Below are 23,083 nucleotides of genomic sequence, written 5' to 3' on the forward strand. Positions count from 1 at the left end.
TTGGGCCAAGACGAATCCAATGCACCCTATGACGTCATTTTCTGCCTGGATAGTTTTCCCGCCATTTTGAATTTTGTAAAATTCAATAAAAATGCTATTTTTCCCGCAATTTTTGACCATTTCGCCCGAAATTCGGTATATTGTATCTCTGTACTGAGGTTTGTATGGGTTCTCAAGAAATATTAGATATCTTTCATCGTTTAGCCGTGACAGCCAATCAAAATTGTTGTAAAAGTGGCAAAACAGGAAGTGAGGTCATATCTCAGCAACCCTTTGTCGGTTTCGGCTAGGATTTTTTACACACATAGATGTTCATCTTATGACCTACTGAAAAAAAAATCAGACCCCCAGCTCAAACTCTGTAGCGCCACCAACAGGTCAAAATTTTAGCTACATTTTTGCCTGTAGCTTTTAAACCATGTACACAATGTAAAATATATTATGATCACTAGAATCCTTGGGCCACGCCGAATCCAACGCACTATATAACGTTATGTAAACGCAGAAGGGAAATTCCGCCATTTTGAATTTTGTAAAATTCAATAAAATGCTACTTGTCACACAATTTTTGTTAGAATGACCAGCAAAAAGGTACACATCATCTTCAGACTGATAGGCATTAGGGTATCCAAAGAATTTTTGATACCTCTTATCGTTTGGAGGTGACAGCCAATCAAAATTGTCATAAAGGTGGCAAAACAGGAAGTGAGGTCATATCTCAGCAACCGTTTGTCAGATTCTTTTAGCTATTTTTTGCACACATACTAGTCAATCCCATGACCTCCCACAAAAAAATCCAGATTCCCAGCTCAAACTCTCTAGCGCCACCAACAGGTAACAGGAAGTGAGCTTATATTTGTCAGCCCTTTAAGAAATTCAGAATAAACTTGGTTCATGTGAGCACACTCCCCTCCAAGGAATGCACACCAACATTGGCGAGATTTGGGCCAAAGGGGGCGCTGCAGTTCCTTCTGTTGCCGTGGCGACTTTGGCAAGTTTACTGCTTGGCCCCGCATTGCTGCTTGCAGCTATATTTTGGTATTTAGGATGGGCAATTTATTGAATTGAATTGTATTGTATTTTTTTTCTTTTTAGGAATGATGGACTGCCTTTTGTTTTGAGCATGAGCCGCACATTTTGCTATTTACCTGCATGCATGGAATTAGAGGAAATGCTTAACAGAAATAGAGGAAAGCCATCATTTCATTCTTTCAGAAATTATTTAATTAGGCATACTGAATCACACGTTATATATATTGTTTTTTTCCAATGTCGTGGTAAGCTCTGACTGTAGATATCAGAAATATTTTGCTATTGGAAAGATTATGGAACCCTATTATGAAGACATACAAACTCCTTCCCACGGGGAGGCGGTGTGGAGCTGCCTTCCATTCACCTTAATGCATAAAAGGAAAAAAACTTTCCTAAATTCATTGTCTCTGCCTAACGTCATGGAAAGAGTTACTTTGTTGCAGAGAAGGATAGCAAGAGAATCTAAAACGATTGAAGGGAACGTGTGTTTTTAAGGTTTTTCTTTGGCATCAGAGAAGACAATAGAGTGCGCGTTGTATTGCGCGTTGTATTTGTCTTTGCAATATGCTGGGGCTGGATGCTTGCGAACCTGTTTTGTTCTGAAAATGGAGCAAGTTCCTGAAGGAATGTGGATCAAGCCCAGCATGCACTAGGATGTAGTCATTACTCATCGTAGGCTACTCCGCACAGTCAAAATGTTATTCTTCTTCCTCTGCCACTTTGTTTCTGTTCTGGGACTAAAGGTTGCGACAATGTTTTGATGTTATTTCAAATCGGGATGTCTAACGAGCTGGGTTGTGGTGGATTGCTTTTCTTGCACCAAGGAACGATAACGCCTCTCCAAGGGATTACAGTGGTCGTCTCCATCTTTTCAATTGTTTCTTGGAAATAACTTTTTTTTTATTCCGCCGGTGCGCCCTTTGTCAGAGAGATGCGGGGATGAAGTTGGATTTTTGATGCATTGGCAGTGGTCCTGGACAAACTGTTTTGATTGGTAAAGTCATGAGATGTTTGGAAATATCCCTTTACAAAGTTATAGGCTACTCGGAGCCTAGCGGAATGATTCCTTTGTAGCCATCTGCACACCACTGCAATTGTGACACAGTATTTTCTAGTAGGCTACGAAAACAATTGAGAATTTATGTAACGTGCGTCATTCATAAGCATAGCTCTCATACGTTGTTTTAGACCATTATTCACATGCTTAAAGCACGGCTCTGTCATAACATGTTTATAAACAGCCGTCGTTAGGTCTTCTCCGCTGCTTTCATTCCGCAAGATTTTTTATGAAAACTTGGATGACGTCAACTGCGTAATTGAAAGCATAAAAGCTTTATAACCCTTTCCTTTGTGTGTATGTTGTACCATTTCCAAAGGACACTAGTCTGCTTACCCTGTGTTTGGCAATGAGTTGAAAGCCGTTTCCCATCCAAGGTAACAACCTTCGCACAGACTATCTATTCCATTGTTGTTATTGTTTTTATTATTCTGCCAGCTTATAGAGCCACTATGTCACTCAAAGCTAAGGCCTTATACACTTTCCAAAGTGAGAATAAAGAGGAGATCAGTATAGAGGAGAATGAGGAGCTGGTGATCTTTGACGAAACCTCCATAGACGGCTGGTTGCAAGGGGAGAACAGCAAAGGGCAAAGGGGCATTTTCCCTGCCTCGTATGTGGAGATCATTAGGCCGCGCTCTAACTCTAACCTGACAGACTGCTCCATCAGCCCGGCGGGCTCACCTGGAAATGACTCTTCCTTTTTCCACTCGGGGTCAAACACCATGTCGTCCTTCCAGTATGACGACGATGACGACGACTGGGATGACTGGGACGACAGCTCCACAGTGGTGGAGGACGAGGACCACCCGGGGGGGCGAGGGGGCATGGGGGCCAACGGCCACGCTCACCAGAGCCCGTACAACAACCCCAACGTCCACTACCGCTCCAAGCCGCACATGGAGAGGCAGGACAGCATCTCCAGCTCCAGGAAAGGCAGTATGGTGGGCAGGAACCTCAACCGCTTCTCCAGCTTCGTGCGCTCGGGGGTGGAGGCCTTTGTGCTGGGCGACGTGCCCATGATGGCCAAGATAGCCGAGTCTTACTCCATAGACATGAGCGCCAAGGGGCCGGAGTGGCGGGAGAGCCCGCAGCCTTTCAACTGCTCCATCGAGGATCCCACCAAGCAGACCAAGTTCAAGGGCATCAAGACCTACATATCGTACAGGGTGACCCCCAGCCACACGAGCCGCCCCGTGTACAGACGTTACAAGCACTTTGACTGGCTGTACAACAGGCTACTGCACAAGTTCACCGTGATCTCCGTGCCCCACCTGCCCGAGAAGCAGGCCACGGGCCGCTTCGAGGAGGACTTCATCGAGAAGCGCAAGCGGCGGCTGATCCTCTGGATGGACCACATGACCAGCCACCCGGTGCTCTCGCAGTACGAGGGCTTCGAGCACTTCCTGATGTGCGCCGACGACAAGCAGTGGAAGCTGGGCAAGCGGCGGGCGGAGAAGGACGAGATGGTGGGCGCCCACTTCATGCTGACGCTGAAGATCCCCAACGAGCACCAGGACCTGCAGGACGTGGAGGAGCGTGTGGACACCTTCAAGGCCTTCGCCAAGAAGATGGACGACAGCGTCATGCAGCTCACGCACGTGGCCTCGGAGCTGGTGCGCAAGCACCTCGGCGGCTTCCGCAAGGAATTCCACAGGCTGGGCAACGCATTCCAGAACGTCAGCCAGGCGTTCATGCTGGACCCGCCGCACAGCTCGGACGCTCTGAACAATGCCATCTCTCACACAGGCCGCACTTATGAAAACATTGGGGAGATGTTTGCGGAGCAGCCCAAAAATGACCTCTTTCACATGCTGGACAAACTCTCCCTCTACCAGGGCCTGCTCTCCAACTTCCCTGACATCATCCATCTGCAGAAAGGTAACTTTTTACATTATATGACATTGTACTACATTACACCACTGTTTTTCAACCACTCTGCCAGGGAACACTAGTGTGCCGTGAGAGATCATCTGGTGTTCCGTGGGAGATTATAGAACGAATAAAGGCAATAGGGTTTTATTTTTAGTTAACATATACCATTGGGGCAGTCATGGGTAAGCGGTTAGGGTGTCAGACTTGTAGCTCAAAGGTTGCCGGTTCGACTCCCGACCCAGCAGGTTGGTGGGGAGAGTAATCAACCAGTGCTCTCCCCCATCTTCCTCCATGACTGAGGTACCCTGAGCATGGTACCGTCCCGCCGCACTGCTCCCTTGGGGCGCCATTGGGGACTGCCCCCTTGCACGGGTGAGGCATGAATGCAATTTCGTTGTGTGCAGTGTTCACATGTGTGCTGTGCATTTTGACCTTGAAATAGGTTGAAAACCATTGCATTACACTTAGCTGACGCATTTCTCTGACGCGACTTGCAGTTTTGTAGGTACACAGTATCTGTTGCATTGCCTGGAGCAATGTGAGGTTAAGTTGCCCTTGCCCAATGCCACTTTGGCCAGGGATTGCGTGGGATTTGAAGCGACAACCTTCCGCTTCCCCCAAGTCCAACTCTCTAACCATTAGCTAACCGTTTGCCTGAATGTTTTCACAGGCTGTTGCTTTTTTTTGGTATTTTATTAGGTCCCCCATCAGCTGATAGATACATCAGCTACTCTTTGTGTGGTCCACACACCATATAAACAAAGTAGACCTCAACATGCAAAACTACTGATGTTGCTAGTCCAGTTACGCTTTCAACTAGATAGTTGTGTTTCGCTCTGACACTCTTTTTTATATCCATTGCTGTACAGCACAACCCCTCATCATCCGGGGTTGTATTTCTGCCCTGTACATGGAATGTTTATCCAAAACTGCTTAGTAGAGTGGAGGATAACTCAGGGGGGACTGATGAATGGAAGAAAGAAGTGAAGGCCTCTTAACAAGCTCAGGGCCGTGCTGTATGAATCACGCACATCCTCCCTAATCGTGGAATCAGCATCTTTAAGGCCGCCTGAAGTTCATCAGTAATGCTGACAGACCGTTTTACGAGAAAACTGGGCCTGTAGCCGCTGCAGCCGGCAACTAAAGCATGTCTTGGCACCTACTTCAAATCAAGCGTGTCTTTATGGAAAAGGACCGTTCTAAACATTCTTTGAGCCAATTGAGCAAGCACTGGTACATAATGCATTAGTGCTGTCTCCCTTGTAGTAGATAATAAGATGGTTATCCACATTTCTTAAAGTAATGTTGTTAGGGGTCCTGGATGCTTAGTTTGGCCGTGCTGTAGACACCAATGACATCATGCTTGAAATGGCTGTATCGGCTTCCAGGAAAAGGTTACTGAGGACATGTGCCATTCCTGCTGCGGTAAGAACTTTAGTTGCCATAGGCTAAGATGGTAGATATACAGGTAGGTGTAGTGTGCATACTGGAAGTAAGAATATTGTTGCGCTCAAGATGTAGGTAAAATGAACAGGTGCGTGGATCCTAACAGAAGGGTTCAAAAAGGAAGTTAGGTTCGCACACTGAAAAAGACACAGGGTCTTGCAAAAAAGAGGTTTTTTTTGAGAGAGAGAAATATTCTGCCTTCATCTGTGCTCTCTGTGCTCTCAAAAATTAAAAAAAAAGTCCTTGTGCTAGAGTCTAGCACCTACAGGTACACTCTAGCTAGACCTTTGTATCCATTCAGTGTTTGATCTTCCCTTTACTTGTGTAGTCTGCATGCATACTGATATGGCAACCAAAACCTCAGCTAGAATTAATCGAATTTCCTCATGTGGTCTTGATGGGGACTTAGTTTGAGCATAACTGTTAGGTGCACATGTATGGCATGTTAGGGAATTCACTCACATCTATTGAGACATGTATGCATTTGTTACATGTTTGTATTTGATCAGGTAAATAGTGCACAGCTGATACTTTGTTTTCTGTGTCTCAGAAGTCCGGCCTTGTTTGCCAAGTCAACAGCTGAGATTGCTCTGATTGTCAACCTGAGTGAAAGCGTTTTAACCAGACCCATATCAGGTAGCAGTTGAACAGGTTCTCTCTTTTGGGTGAGGCACAGGTGCTTTCGTACTTCCCATGGGTAAATATGGGTGTCTGAAATGTAGCAATCTCGATTAAACATCAGCCACACCCTGTTTCTGTCATGTGTGTCGCAGAGAAATGAGTTCTTACATTCTGATAACAAATTCCTATCAGCCATCTGCTACGTGTGTGTATGTTTTTGTTAAACATTTTTTTTGACACGTTTGACAGACATTAACCCTTGCACACAGAGCCTTTATTATAAATGTGTTGCTACCAAATTGGCAATGACCAAGGCTTAATTTGTTATGCAAGACTCTTGGTGAAGTCATACAATGTTGTTATGATGTAGTTGGAGTTTTTCCAGGAGACACTGAGTTGGATAGGCAGTGATTATGCCTTCTGCACCAAAGATCTGAGTCCATTCTCTTCAACTTCTCCTTTTTTCCCTCTGGTTGGTATGGTCTTCATACAGTAGATGTCATCTTGATTATTTTCTACTTCGTCATTCTCCTGTCGTGTCATGTTGGCCGTGTCAGGCCTAAAGGGGAGGAGAACACGTCTCTCTCTCTCTCTCCCATGCAGAGATCAGGCTGTTGGACCACTCCAAGGAAAGAGTGAGGAATGAATGCCTTTCTTGACAAGCCTTCAATTTACGTACATGCCGAGACACTACACGTTCTAGGCACATACTGTACTGGCTTTCATGTAGTCGTAAGCACTTTATAAATGGGGTTTGACGTGATTTCGATCGTCAGTTTAAGTCGTTTAGGCCTCATCTGTCTTGGTTCGGTATGTGAGACTCTCACATACCTTTCATATTAGAGAAACCATATTGAACCAGAGAATAATTCATAGTCATAACAAAATTATTGTTTATGTTGGCTTAAGATGAACTCATTTTCATCTTTGCCCACAAACCATTTGTCAACACAACACGTAACGAAGACACTCATCATTACACTGCTTACAGTACTCACAATTTAACAAGCAGTAATTATGCCTGATTTGGAGATCCCTTTGATTTGGTTTGATTTCCCTTTCCTGTGCGGCGTTTGTATGTAGGTGTAAGTGAAGTCATGGAGGAGCACTTGAAAGCCTTCTGGGTGTGGTGTGGGCTGCATATGGGACTAATAAAGGAAGGGCAGGGGAAGAACGCAACGGAGAGAGAGAGTCTGGAAATAAATCAAAAATACTGTTGCAAGCCTGTCTGCCATCCAGGGCCTGTCCAATACCACCCCCCCTCTCTCCCCCTCTCCCCCCCCCTCCCTCTCTCTCTCTCTCTGTGTTCTGGTCTCAGCCTGTGGGAAGGTCTCGGTGGTCTGGCCAGTCTTTCTATCAAAGTGAAAGGCCATCTGTTGCAGGAGGGAGTGTGGGTGGGTGGGTGGTGACGAAGGGATCTTAGTGAGAATGCGGGGAAAAGTTGTTGTTAAAAGGGCATGCCCACTAATTGTATTACGGCCATATTTACCTCTGGCGCGTGCCAAGAAACGCATTTAATAGAGTGACGTCAGCTATGCTACACCATCATGCCATGCAGCCCAGGCTCTATCTGCTTTAAAGAGCCAGGGGTGTCGTAACCACAAACCCTGCATCACTCCGCTTGCGGAAACCAAGCAGAGCTCTGTGTCCCAGACTGCCTCTCATCAGCGAGAGTGCTGTGCTGTGCCGTGGTGGAAAAGAGAAGTCACTTGCTGTGTCAGTGGAACTAGCGTAGCCTGGCAGCTGGGCTAGGCCGTCTAGTTGTACGGTAGCACTGTTTGGTTTTAGGGAAGTGCAGCTGTGTAATTCAATCATACTATATGGTGTGGTAATAACAGACAATGTGGTGGATTTGGTAACAGTTCCTGGTTTGAGGCGACGTAAGATAATTTGGTAGGCAGACAATCTGTGCGTTGTTGCCTGTATAGACAAACTCAATTAATGCACTTCAGTGTTTCAGTTGCTAGTCAAGGTGGATGGGAGTTTAGCCGGTATCAGAGGCCTGTAACGGGCATGATGGGAAAGGCTGTGTTGTGCAGCTTCATATGAAATATATTCATGGAGCCCACACAGAAATAAATGGCTTATCAATTATTTGTAAAGCAACTACTGAAATTACAATGACAGCATCAAATATTTAGGCCTATCTTTTCAGGGGATGTAGTCAAGGTGGTAAGTTAGGTGTTTGTTGTCAAGGAGGTGGCCATCTTAACTATAAAGTGTTAGGGGAACCCCTGCATTAAAAGGGCTAGGGATTATGGAGATTATGACTTCTGAATTTTACATGTCAAGTTATTATCATTAAGATCTGATTTCAATCTGAGCTCCCAAGTTGAATGACTTCTGTTTCTAGTCAGAGTGAATAATCAGACTGAGATGTGTTTAGACTGAAATCCTGACAGGACTGAAATCCGATTATTGATTTGCAAGTGATAACATGCACGCCATGTTGATGAGTGCAGAGAAGTTCACGTAAATCCTTGCACACAAGTCCTTGCATGTTGCCAAAGCAGCTGTTTGTCACTATATTGGACTGCCTGAGCGTGAGATACGGGTGTGATCTGAGCTTCTGTGTGACTCAGATTCAGAGCATCTGACAAAAGATTTATGACTTGTGGTCCTGACCGGATGCCCTAATGGACTAAAACTTGTGTGTGTGCGAGCAATCAGGAAATGCGAAAGGACTACGTATTTTCGCTTTTCCTGCAACCAAAAACAAAGGCTGTGTGTGCCAAATGACAGCAGGCCGGTGCCAAATGACCTTGCCATCTGTGCACAGGTCGATGGGAACTGCAACAGAAGAAGACTCTCCCTCTAGCACCAGAAGAAGACTCTCCCATTAGCAGTGACGTTTGAACTCTACTGGCCTAGTGCACATAATCAGCCTCGCTCTGCAGTGGAAACAGCCCTGGGTTCACTAAAGCCCTTCTCCCCAGGGACAGACCTGATGTGGGTCAGTGAGTGGTGTAGATCAGGAAGTGCTGACCACTTTCCACCTCTGTAAAGTGTACCTTGTCGAGGAATGGCTTAAGGGAATTTGTTTTTGCAATAGAAAAAAAGGGGTTTGATTGGTTTGGTAACTAATCCCCATATGCTAAATTAATTTTCCAGAATGTAAGCTGAAACCTTTTAGCCACTGCCTAAATGGTAAAGCTGAGCAAATTGATCTAATCATTGTTTGTGTTGCAGCCTCTACTTTCCGCTTTCATATTTTGCCAGCAGTTGCTTAAGGACTACCGCAAATTGGCAAATGATGCATGACCTATGGCAGTACAGTGAGTGTGGCTTAGATACTACATAACAGCTTGGAGAACTTGAAGACCTCTCGTCTGGCTGTGCTCAGTGCCTGGCTGTAAATGTTTGCTCCTCTTATTTGCCCTTAGATAACTGTAGACGAAGGGCACAAGTGTTTTCCCTCGCTATAGAACTGAATGTCTCCACATTCCCAGTCTTGTTGTCCTAGTGCTGGGGCTGTCTTGAGATTTATAGTCTGTTTCACAGGGCTAGTGAAATGCTGGATAGATGGTCACCTCTATGGGGAGATAAGTTACTCCCTCCTTCCCTGCCTTGTCTTGCTTTGTTTAAACTTAAATCTTTGGAGTCAGAATAAACATTTAGAGCATAGACTGACCAGACTGCTGAGTTTGTGAGTTTCACTGCAGTCTCAGCGGGTCACGAAAGGAGAGTCTCTGTCTCTGTCTGTCTGTCTGTCTGTCTGTCTGTCTGTCTGTCTCTCTCTCTCTCTCTCGCTCTGTCTCTGCCTCTCTCTCTGTCTCTGCCCCTCTCTCTCTCTCTCTCTCTCTCTCTCTCTCTCTCTCTCTCTCTCTCTCTCTCTCTCTCTCTCTCTCTCTCTCTCTGTGCTGGCAAGACTGTTCCTCTGCTTGATTGCAGGCTATAACTATCCCAGGCCTTTAAAACCTCTGGCAGGCAGCCTCTCCATCCGGCTTCTGTGCCGATAGTGATGATTGGCCCTTGGCAATGGAGTCTGTACAGATCGTTATGATTGGCCCTTGGCAATGGAGTCTCTGCTTATCAATCATCAAATCCCGCCAGAGTTTACTCTCCTTTTGAAATTTGGTTAAAACCCTGTCCCATCACTGGCCTTCAAAAGTCTGTGAAGAAAAAAACGTGAAGCAGGTCCTAATGTGGCCTAACAAGTAGGGCACTGGGCCAATACGCCGGCGACCTGGGTTCGATTCCGGCCCGGGTCATTTGCCTGTCCTCCCCCGAGTCTTTCTCCCTACTAATTTCCTGTCCCTCTCTCATTATCCTATCATTAGTGAAGGCACAAAAGCCATGAAATATCAGGAAAATGTGAAGCACATGTGGAATGATAGCCGCTCAAAACAATATGTCTGCATGTAATGGGATTGATTTATTAATAATGTTAATGGAAGTATTAAGTCGGACCGCTTCCAATTGCATCTGTAGATTGTGAGTGATCTGGCTCTGGATTTCGATCCAAACTGTAATAAACACCCAGCAGCAGTATGTTTTTACTTAGAAAAGACAAGAATGGAAATTGGGAGCCGGCCAAAGGGAACAGTGGGACTCATCGTGAAACCTTCATAGGGAAATGTGAAAGGCAGCGCGCACTGTCTGCTGCAGTCAAATATGCTATAAAGCCCACTATGTGGTGGTACGTGTGAATACCCAGGTAGGCTTTCGGCAGAGGGTGAACAGTTCCCGTATGACTCTCTATATCTAGTCATGTTTGCAGTAGGCAACCGATGGTTACTTCGCTATCCCAGAAGTCAACAACTGTATGGTCATTGACAACTGTATGGTCATTGGTCATTCGTGCCATCTGGGGCGGCCCCCAGTGAACCGATCCGGTTCAAAGGTTATGTAAATGGTGGTGCCATAGTACTACGAACCCTGCTTACTAAGTAGGCTGGCATTCTACATACTAGTAATGCCTAAGCCCAACATATGCGAATCTCAGTAATCTTTGACTTTCTTTGTCATGTTACTCTTACTTGCTTATGTCTACTCATATTGTGGATATGTTTAAGTCTTTTGAATATCCATAGTATTACTCCTTCTTCCTCAGTCTTAATGGTTTAGGCAGGCTTCTCATGTTATGTTCCCAGAACAGTTCAATGGCTCATTTCAAATAATTTTTTCTCCATCATATGTAGTGTAGTGAAGGTCTACTACTCATCCGTGCTCAGCAAGACGTACTGTATGTTTTGATAGTGAAGGCCGGAAGAAGGGAATTGGAACATGCCGGATCATTTTTATGACATGTTATGCGAATGGTCTCTGGAATTTTAACCTCCGCCCAGTCATGGTTAATCAGAACAACATGGCTGTAAATGCTAGGAATAATGTTAGCTGTGAGCTTGAGGCTTTTCAGATCACATGGCATTTCTGCACGATTCAGTTTGGTTTGGTTTGACTGTTGCCATGGGAGACGTTTTCACAAGGGGCAAGAAATTGACTTGACTTGACGTGTGTGTGTGTGTGTGTGTGTGTGTGTGTGTGTGTGTGTGTGTGTGTGTGTGTGTGTGTGTGTGTGTGTGTGTGTGTGTGTGTGTGTGTGTGTGTGTGTGTGAGGGAGAGAGTGTGTCACAAGGTTAGTGAGAGTATTAAGAGAGTGTGAAGAGGTTGATGGGATGACCTCTATGGACCTCTATGCAAGGGGCTGAACTGAGTTGTGCAGGTCAGTGCTGCGCTTGGTGCAGACGTCAGTGTGAGAACTGTTGTCCATTAGTGCTATTCCAGTTTGCACCACCGCCACCAGTGCATCTTGGGCCTTACAATAGCTTATTCTTTGGTAGGGGTGTGTGTTCTCATATAACCCCAGTGGCCATTTTCCAGACAACTACTTACTGTTGCAACAATGCATAGCGGTTTCAGTCTCACTTTATAAAGAACACGTAGACTTAAATTTCAGCAAACAATTATTAGGCAAACAATTTTTTGACCATATCATGGTTGTTAGATCTATTTTGTGGCCCATTTTCCCCCAGATATAAACAAAGTTGCCTAATACTTACAGTGCCATGAGAACGTTTGGGCACCCTTTTGGAAAATCATGACATCGGTTTATTTCTCGTTGAGCTTTTAAAGTAGCAACTTCATTTTAACATACACTACCGTTCAAAAGTTTGGGGTCATATTTCCAGTTATTTTTTTTGCAATTCAAGTCGCAGACATCTTTTTAAATAGCTTGAAATGGAATAATGGAAAGTGCTGAACAGTCGCAGGTGAAAAAAGGTTTGTTTACCCATAAAATTGGTTAAACTGGACAGAAGAGTGAAATCTAACCAAGCGTTTTCACCCATTTATTACATAGAAATACGTGTTTTAGTCCATTTTTCTACAGACATTTCTTTGGTTTATCAGAGAATGCATGGAGCTATTGGAAAGCTCAGTGTCTGCCTTTTCCAATGGTAGGTGTATGACATTTGTTGAGTTGCCACCTGTTTTAGTGTACAAGCCAATGCCATACATCATTGGAAAGTGTAGATTCTCCTTTTTCAAATGATATGTATATCATCCGGCATTGTATGGATCGACAGGAGCAGACATCAACCTTTGCATGCATGTGGCTCATAGAGCTCATTGGGCAATTCTGGACCTCATCTCATCCCGGGAATGAATTTGTAGAACCGCAACTGGCTATTAGTAATGCCAAAGGTCTCACTTTGATTAGTACACCTGACTAGACACTACATTAGTAAAGGTACACTTTGATTACTCAAAAGTTAGTTAGACATTTTGGTCCATTTTATGCATCGTATATCCATTCAAGAGTTACTTTTTCCAATATCAAATTGCTTATTTGTTGCATGCATTAATTTCAGGGAACAATAACTCTATACACTGATTTTATAACGGAACTGAAATGAAAAAGAAACAAGCTAAACTGTCAGAAAGAACTATTGTGGGAGGAAAGTGTGGTGACCCCAAACTTTTGACTGGTAAGAGAAAGAGAAACATTTCAGCTGTGGAAGAATTTTAAAAGGTGTTACATAAATAATTTTATGTGGATTTAAACAAAAATAGACGTGTGCATAAATATGGGCACCCCAAAGAAGGTATACCATTAATTGCCAATTACTCTATCCAGAACCCCTCCATTTCAGTCAGGTTACTCATCTGTCTTCTTTAGACATCCTGGTTCAAATAAATTCATTCTTTTTCAATGATGGTGATATCTCAAGATTGGTATGACCATTTCGAGACATTGTACTTGTTCTTTTGCATTAACTCATTGTTGAATTTTGATCAGTGCAGTGTCCTGCTGGAAAGTCCAAACTCTGCTCAGCTTTAATATTGTGCCTTGGACATTCTTTTGAAATATCTGCTATTTGACAAGAATTAGTGAGACCCTCAACTGTAATAAGTTGTACAGTGTATACGAGCCACACAGACCTATAGCAGGGTATACTTTAGGCCAGATGTCATAGAATTTATGTGTGCATTTTTTGCCATGTCCACCTCCCATTGTTAAGGTCAAATAACTCTAACTCAGTCTCATCTGACCACAGTATGATTTCCCAAAATGCTTTTAGCTTGTCCAGATAAGCTTTCTCCATAAGTTTAACAATTTATTTCTGATGGATACACAGGAAAGCCTTTCCATGCATCACCCATCCAATGGTCTTTTGCCTTGTGAAAAGTATACAGAAAAAGACCCATGTCCAAGTCTGCACTATCAGCAGATATGGTCTTGTAGTTCTATGGAGGTCTTCTTTAGTGTGCCTGTTACCATTCTTACCATCCTTTACCTATGCCTTTTTAACTATTTTTCAACAAACGACATTTTCCTTTCACGAAGACCATTCCTGAGGCTTTTCACGCTATCCACTCAAATGGATTTCAATTTCTGGCTGTGGAGAAACATTGTCCAAGACTTCCAGTTTACTTTGTGTACTCTTCTCGTTATTCATAGTAATGAATTATCTTTGTTTGAAGTCTGCAAAGAGTTGTTCAGAGCCCACTATATTGCCACTCTCCAAGACAGAACTTAGGACAAGCCTAGTCTGCTATTATGATAAATAACATTTTAAAGACCAATCACATCTGTCTTGGTGACCGAAGGGATTCCAAAGTCATTAAAACCAGTTTTTGTTGCAAAGGTGAGCGTTACTTCATATTAATGGAATACTTTCTTTGTGGTGCCCATATTTATGCACATGCCCATTTTTGTTTAAATCCTCATAAAATAGTTTATGTTAAGTACTTTAAAAACTGAACGAGAAATAAACCGATGTAATAATTTTCCCAAAGGGTGCCCAAACTTTCTCATGGCACTGTATATATCATATTATACAAATGTGCATTACCTGAAATGCTTGAATCCAATAGGATTCCATGTTCATACAGGTTGGTATGGGAAAATATGCATAAAATGGATGATATTGTCAAAAACACCTTGTTTGCCTAATAATTCTTCACATCCTGTATGTATACCACGGCATACAAACAATAACGTGTATAAATAAGCAAAAATTATATGAACATGTATATGTATATGTATATGTTTATGTAAATGCAAATACATCATCTTTCTCCAAATATTTATGTCAAAAATAATATTAATATACAGACTATTCAACCTCTTCTTTACCTCTGTCCTGTATTATGTCTTCTTAACCTCATTTGCCATTTGCATGTGTGAGTAGGGGTTATCTGAGTGGTGTTGATGTTGTAGACACAGCCCAGATGGCCCACTTCTGATCCAGGGAACATTTTTGACTGCTCTGAATTCCCAAAACAAATTCTTCTGCACTCTTCAACCTCATCATGTTGGAATGAAATGAGCTGCTCAAAACAAAGTGACTCAAAACAAATAGTCTAAAAAGTGTCTTTTCAGCTGAATATACACCGCATTCCACATTATTATGCAAATGACATTTTTCGCTGTTTCCCCAAATAATCAATACAAATGACAGTCGTCATAATTTTCAAGTCATCAGCCATTAGAGTACAATTTAAAAGTTTTTGAATGAACCTTCCAATGATAACGGTATTTTTTTAAATAATAAAAAACTTTAAATGCTCTGTTCCACATTATTACGCAAAATAGTTTTGTAGTGTTGTAATCCAAATTTCTTTCTTTTTTTCCCATTTACCTCAAAACAGTTGGAATTTGGTACCTTCTAAATTACATTTCAATGTTCAATACTTGGTGATAAGCTCTTTGTCTTAGTAACTGGAATGCTGCGATTAACATTGAAGTCAATGGTAGGGCATTGCATGGGAGTTATGGAAGCCCAGATATCCTTGATGCTTTGCTCTCAGCTGTTTTTGTTTGTTTGGTCTGGTGACCCACACTTCACTCTTCAATATACCCGTAGATTTCCATGCCACGTTTAGGTGCTTTTGAGGTGATGACATTCTAACGCACCAGACATAAAACCCCATTGAAAATGAATGGGATGCTATGTCTGGTGAGTTAGAATGTCATCACCTCCAAAGCACCTACACGTGGCATGGAAATCTACGGGTATATTGAAGAGTGAAGTGTGGGTCACCAGACCAAACAAACAAAAACAGCTGAGAGCAAAGCATCAAGGATATCTAGGCTTCCATAACTCCCATGCAATGCCCTGCCATTGACTTCAATGTTAAACGCAGCATTCCAGTTACAGCTTATGACCAAGTTTTGAACATCGAAATGTAATTTAGAAGGTACCAAATGCCAACTGTTTTGATGTAAATGGGAAAAAAAAGAAAGAAATTTGTATTACAACACTACAAAACTGTTTTGCGTAATAATTTGGAACAGAGCATTTTGGGCATTTTAAGTTTTTTGTTATTTAAAAAAATACCGTTATCATTGGAAGGTTCATTAAAAAACTTTTGAATTGTACTCTAATGGCCGATTACTTGAAAATTATGACGACTGTCATTTCTATTGATTATTTAGGAAAACGGCAAAAAATGTCATTTGCGTAATAATGTGAAATGCGGTGTAGTTGCTGAGACAACAAACACTAGACACTTAATATGTCCTGTTGTGCTGACATTGTTGAGTATCTGTGTGTGGATCTGTGCACTGCATCCAGCAACATGCTTGCCTCGCCTCCTCCTCCGGAAAGTAAGGCATGAATATAGGTCAGTGTTACATGCTAGCGTACCCTTCCTTGGCTGGACCTTCACTGGCCTGTATCCCACCACAGACTGCTTTAAGGCTATGCCTAAGAATGGTGCATGCTTGCAGGCCGCATTTAGGAGGTTTTGCCACAGATGGTTCTGATGATCTTTCTGTGTTCTTTTATGGTTTCATGGAAGCATATGTGTTACTGCATTCCAAAATGATGTACCGTTCGCACAGTAAGTTTACAATGCATAAATGTAGGTCACCGCTATATAGGCTTAGCTTATTGTTCCTGAATGAAGCCTTCAGTTTCATCCCTTGCATTCCCAGATGTTGTGTAAATACCAAAGCAGCTTTACTGTTCTTGTACAACAGGCTTTAGCATGTACAGTACCTGCTACCCGTTGCTCACTTCATGTGCAGGTTTTGCATTTTCAGCTAGTTTTTCATAATTCCAGGCACATCTGAGTCTTGTACGGACTTGTTTAATGGCGAAGGCATTGAGCCTTATCAGTTTCCTCAGTGTGTGGACAAGCGCGCACAACATTGTGATGGAATGCATTGTGACCTTACGGCATCTACCAATCTCTTCTGCAGAGTCATGCACAGCCATCCTGTGGCTGTGCGTACAGATACTTAGAGAAATGCAGTGTGCGAAAACACAGATTACAGGATTTAGGTTTTATCCCCAGGTTTCATATCCGACAACTTCAGACATTACGCGCCAGTCACCCATAAAAGATAAGCCCCTGCTGCTTATTGCAATTTTCTCTCAAGTACATTTATTTTGCAGGACTTGAAACAGTTGTGTAAATATCCTTCAAAGGCCTTAGCAAGTTTTGGCATTTAATTGTATCATTATCAAAAAAAACATGTACTTAAAGTCCATAAAAGTGTCACTGGAAAATTGATTGTGTGTGCGTGAGCGTGAGCATGTGTGTGTTTGCCTTGTACGAGTATTTCACAAGGCAGTGTTTGCAGAAGTTGTGCAGTGCTTCTGCTTCTGCTCTTGTGTCCATCTCTTCTCCTCATTGTCCTGCGTTGTTCCTCCTGTTATTGTAAGGCAGGTCATACCTACTATGCCAACAAGAAATGAAAAGCTGTTTGCATAGCTGTTTGCACTGAGTGACCTTAATCAGATGGGAGTGAGTCAGATGGAGAAATTATAATGGACGCAGGTCAAAGCTGAACACACGTTTCAACAATGGCTGTGACATTTGGAGACTTGAGATGTTGGGAGATGAGGTGTGGTAGTGTCCGGTGCTATGGTCATGTAATGAATACATGACTGCAGGTGGGATTTTCGTTAATTCCAGTGTCGTACACCCTTAGTTCGGTTATTGCCAATGACTCATTGTATGTTTATTTTCTGTCATTCAGGAAAGTATTCCACAAAGGGTATAGTTAAAATAGGCCTGACTCAGCAAAAAACCTGACGTCCCGCAATTCCCTGTTTTAAGCTCGGCATAGACGTGTCTGCATCAATACAATGTGTAATTCTCTTGTCGTGTATCCAAACTTTCTCGAAAAACTTCAGTTCAACACTTTGCTTGGTTATTGCTAATAGCTTGGTATAAATACATATGCACGTGTGAACATACTAACGGCTGAAGTAAAAGTTACTGTTAAAATGGGCCTGACTTACAACAGGAACCTGCCGAAAGTCCGTTTCTATTAAGCAGTGGTAGCTCAGGTGGTAGAGGTTGCAGGTTCCAGCCTCACTCTGCCTGACCCCATCGATGTGTCGTTGAGCAAGATACTTAGCCTGAAATTGCTCCTGTTGTCAAGGTGGTACCGGTCTGTGAATGTGAGAGTGAATGACTGAATATGAGGCTTGCAATGAATGTGAGGCATGCAATGTAAAGCGCTTTGAGTGCTCGAAGGAGTGGAAAGACTATGTAAAATGCTGTCCTTTTACAATTTACCAGGTCGACAGATGTGCATGTAAACATTCCGACTAAAGTGGTATCCCTCTTCTCCATGTCCCCAGCTGATTGGGATTGCATCAATGAGATTTACCTTGTTTCATATGCAAACTCCAGTTTGATTATTGCCAATAGCTCGGTATAGATGTGAATGGAAACATACTGACTGCTGAAGTGTTATCCCTTTTCTCTGTGTCTTCAGTTGCCTTTGCCAAAGTGAAGGCTTTAAAGGTAACTAAGTTGTGGTTTTAATGATCCTGGCTGACTTAGAAACGGGAACCTACTGGAATTCCATTTTTACTTTCTAAGTTGTTAGATGTGCATGTAAAACATACTGACTGAGGTGGTATCCCTCTTCGCTTTGCCTCTAGGTGACCAGGTGCATCATTATAAACATTGGCTTCCTGCAGGTTCCTATTCTAAGTTGTTAGATATGCAAGTAAACATACTGACTGAGGTGGCACCTCTCTCCTCTCCTCTCCTCTCCTCTCCTCTCCTCTCCTCTCCTCTCCTGCCCTCTCCTCTCCTCTCCTCTCCTCTCCTCTCCTCTCCTCTCCTCTCCTCTCCTGCCCTCTCCTCTCCTCTCCTGCCCTCTCCTCTCCTCTCCTGCCCTCTCCTCTCCTGCCCTCTCCTCTCCTGCCCTCTCCTCATCTGCAGGTGCGTTCGCCAAGGTGAAGGAGAGCCAGCGGATGAGTGACGAGGGCAAGATGGACCAGGACGAGGCGGACGGCGTGCGTAAGCGCTGCCGCACGGTGGGCTTCGCCCTGCAGGCGGAGATGAGCCACTTCCACAGCCGGCGCGAGGTGGACTTCAAGGACATGATGCAGGCCTACCTGCAGCAGCAGATCCTCTTTTACCAGCGCGTGGTGCAGCAGCTCGAGCGCACCCTGCACATGTACGACGCTCTCTAAGACCCCACCCGACGCGCTGAGCCATGCCCCCATGCCCCCATGCCCATGGTCCTACACATGCTCCAGTCTGTACTGTGCTCCTCCTTGCTCCTAAGGGCCTTCGCACATCGGCTCCAACAAAGTGCAGAGCACTACTCTTCCAAAGTTCAATTCCATTGTTTTCAATACAACCCCATGCACCGGCGCCGGTGTCTGAAGATGTCGGCTGGCGATTAGGGGCGAGTTCTATTTTGTCAGAACTACCCTTTGATTATTATCCATGCTCTGCTGTGGTGAAATTGTGTGTGGGGGTAATCGAACATTGACTGAAGCGAAAGTGCTCCGCAGTGCTGTCTGTACCGATGTGCGGAGGCTCTAACTCCTTCGAGATCCCTCAACCCCTCAAGCCCTCTGCATCTATCTGCCCCCATGCCTCAGCTATACTCCTTTCGACCAGGGCCGGCCCTGCTCCACCCCACCCTACACCACTCCACCCCAGCCCAACATCCCACCCTTCTCCACCCCACCCCACCCCACCATCTCACCCTATCCCACCCCAACATCTCACCCTTCTCCACCCCACCCCACCATCTCACCCTATCCCACCACCCCACCCCACCCCACCATCTCACCCTATCCCACCCCAACATCTCACCCTTCTCCACCCCACCCCACCCCCCCATCTCACCCCATCCCACCCCACCCCACCCCACCCCATTTCACCCTTCTCCACATTCCTGCTTTTGAAAGCCATCTGTTTTCCTGCCAATCGCTTTGAACATGGGGCATAAATATCAGGGAATTCAACGTTAAATTGTGTTAACCTTCCCTCGAATAAAAGAAGACTGCGTCTGTTACAACTGACAGCTGTTTTGGAATTTAACAGCTGGCCTCTAATGCTGGTCTTGCCAGCCCTGTGCACTTACAAAGTCACTTTCTTGGCTGACTCTGCAGCCAACACCTTTTTTTATTACGTATTAATTATTTTAAGCCACCAGCGACGTACCGTATGTATTTCTGTCTTCAATTGAAAGCCTTCCAAATGTATCTCACGACCATTAAGAGTTGTTACAAAGAGTCTTAAAAGAGTTACAAAGATGTAATGTTTTTTTTTTTCAATATAAATTCCAGTGGTATTTGCTAGGCTGGTGTCAACACCCAAGATCAGGTCTTGTTGGCATGACATTCAAGAGGTAGTCCCCCTTCTCAGAGCCAGCAGCACTGTGACCTAGCATCCGCACTGCTTTATGGAAGAATAGCGCATACGCGGAAATACCCTTTTTCTCTTTCTCTTATTTAGTGGCCTTACCACGTGCCTGTAGCAGGAGAGACCAATGTGTCCTGGTGTGTTTTTATTGTTAAACCAAACAGACCTTCTCTTGTCTCCGCTTTCCTGGACAGGATGGCTGTAGCGCTAGTGTGAAGGGAGGCCTAAGCAAGTCTGACTGTTTTGTGTGAGGGTTTTTTTTTTTTTTTTGCTAATAGTCGCAGTGTTCCTCTGGTTAAAATACATTATCAAACACTACACTGATTTGACAATACTTGATGTAAGTAAGAGCAGCCCCTGCCTTCATGTGTTAGGCCATTGGGTTAGGCTCATTGGGTATATGTTAAACCACTTAGAGAAACTGTTGGCAGCCAAAGTCTGAACAATAATTGTTGTTCTGGTAGAATTCATAGGATTTTCAAGTGCCTGGTTTCTCTGTGGTGTGTGCACTCTGCAGAACACTGGGAAAACTGAGAGATCAGTTGACCTTTTCAGTGACCTTTGGAACACGCACTGTTTTCTATTAAAAAAAAAAAAAAAAAGATTGACTCATTCGATGACCTGTAAAGCCCATTAAATGTATTAGGTTTTTAAATTAAACTTCAAGGTAGGGAGATACGACTTCATGTACCAGACCTGCTGGGTGCAGCAGTGTGTGGCAACCAACCCTGTGTCCAAAGTGATTTCAACTCTGTACAGTAAATTGTCATTACACAATCGCGCAGAGTGACCTCAGCTCTGGAGATTGCTTTTACCTCAGGCTCTGTATAGACAAAGTGGTTTGTTTCCAGTCCTCTAGACGAGGGGATGTATGACTTTTGTCTGAGTCAGGACTGCATGTAGCCTTCATGACTGTTTTTCCAGAACATTCCAAGGGCACCATTTATCTTGAGGTCCCCAGTTGGGATGTGTGCCATCTTTGGAATGTAGCTATCTTTTTTTTTTTTGGACACTATTTGTTGTCTGTAGACCAAAGCATTGTCAGTTTGGACTTGTTCCCAAAAATGGTGCTTGTGTTTTGATAAAGACAAAGCAAAAAAGATTCCCACCTTTTTTTTTAAAGCTTTTTTTTTCCCGCTTCCCAGGCTACCGTCTTTGGCTAGTCCAAACACAAACATTGTAGAGACTGTATCGCAGTTTAGTTAAGTAGACAGTTGCCTGGAAATGTGTTCCTGGGAGGCGCTTTTTGGAGACGGAGTGGGAGCTATGGAATGCCGAGGACTGCCTGCCTGTTGGACTCATATGGCCACAGATACACCCCCCATCCCTCCTATCCTCCTATCCCTCTCCCCAGGATACTCGGGCTGATAAGAGCCTCCTGTTTTCTGCTGTGGCCATAATGACCTTATGTTCTTCTTCTGAGACATATCACCAGCGAATGGACTGCAGCTCTCACACGGATGACTCTGAAACACCCCGCCCCTCGCCCCCACCCCCTGAGGACGTGTGGGGAGCTTTGTGAACTGCTCATGTTCCATGTGGAATGGAACTGAAGCAAGAAGTAACACGGTGTCTTAAAAAAAAAAGTGTAGATTCATAATGTCACTAAATGCGAACTCATGATGTCTTAATAAACAGAAAGCTGTTATGAATTTGTCATCATTGTTTTGTCGTTATTGTTTGTTTGTTAGTTGTTTTGTCTGTATCTGGGCGGAAAGTGTGCTTGTTATGTCTTCTATAGGCCATTGGCCATTGGCTTGTGCGGTACCTTTAAACACTGAATGTAATATTTATGAAAATAGCATTTGTATTAAATGTGTGGCGGCAAGACTGTCCATCTAATGAACATAACTGTCATTTCCTTTGGATTTAACTGGCAAGATAACGGTCCACTGGTCCCAGTGCAATTAGCTGCCTGGATCAATATTGGACCAGAGAGAAAGCCGTAGTGATCTGACTAAATTGGATTGGACAATAGATCATCATTATGGGTCTATTCTGGGTGGCATGCACAGCTCTCCATCATTAGCAGAGAGAAGGCTAGGTCATAGGCTAGAATATCAGCTCTGATATACGTGAGTTCACCCTAGTGTGCTGCAAATTGTTTGAAGTAAATACAACTGACACAATTGGCTATGGGCTATGTATCTGCCAAGTAGGGTGGCCAGACGTCGGTTTTCAGGACGGACCGTCCGTCTTTTCAGTGCCTTGTCCGTCGTAAGGCACAGCATTAAGCCGGACAAAAATGCATTAAAATTGCATCTAAGAAACGCACATTTTCTTGGGGGAGGACCCCTAAACCCCCCATCCTAAAATATGTCCTCCTTTTTCCTGTCACAGAGCTGGTCACCCTAATGTCAATAGACTCATTTGTAACGTCCAATGATCACCCATGGGTAATCGTAAACCACACCTTTCCTACAAGAAATTACATAGGTAGCCTCCAGACTTAACCAGGCAAGCAATTTGTAGAGGGGTGGATGATGATGCCCCCACTTGAGGTTTTGAAAACTCCACTTCTACATTATTTTATTCTCTGTTAAACACAATTCCATTGTTATGTCTTAACATCTGAAGAGTATCCCCTTCTTGGGGGATGTTGTTGTTGTTTTGGACCCTTTATTTTATACCCCTCACCGTGTCAGTGACTCTTATTCTAAACATCTTCATTATGCTGAACAGGACTGCAGATAAGGAAAAGTGAAACCAAAATGTGACCTGTCAGCCATCTTGGAAACAGATGCTGAGTGCATCCCAATATGTGACCTTGCCTCCTCCACTTGCGCTTGTCTCCTCGCCCCGCCTCCTGGCCCCTCCTCCGTGGAGAAAACGATAAAGTTTCCCAGCTGTCAGCCTAGCCACAACAACTTTTGAGGGACTGTTTTTCATTCACCATAACAATTGCAAACGAGAAAAAGACTCTACAATTGAGCTTTTGCAAGATATTGAAATATAATGCTGTTGTCAGTGATGTCA

At 43.9% G+C, this 23,083-nt stretch overlaps 1 protein-coding gene across 1 annotated transcript; it reads left to right on the forward strand.

Annotated features, from left to right (window-relative positions):
* The first annotated feature begins 1,349 nt into the window (after positions 1–1,349).
* On the forward strand, positions 1,350–19,439 carry snx33 (sorting nexin 33). Its single transcript, XM_063196708.1, has 2 exons — positions 1,350–3,970; positions 18,668–19,439. The coding sequence occupies exons 1-2, from the start codon at positions 2,542–2,544 to the stop codon at positions 18,919–18,921; spliced, it is 1,683 nt and encodes a 560-aa protein (XP_063052778.1). The 5' UTR covers positions 1,350–2,541; the 3' UTR covers positions 18,922–19,439.
* The last annotated feature ends 3,644 nt before the right edge of the window (positions 19,440–23,083 follow it).

Source organism: Engraulis encrasicolus, chromosome 4 (assembly GCF_034702125.1).
Source record: "Engraulis encrasicolus isolate BLACKSEA-1 chromosome 4, IST_EnEncr_1.0, whole genome shotgun sequence".
NCBI classification, from domain to species: Eukaryota; Metazoa; Chordata; class Actinopteri; order Clupeiformes; family Engraulidae; genus Engraulis; species Engraulis encrasicolus.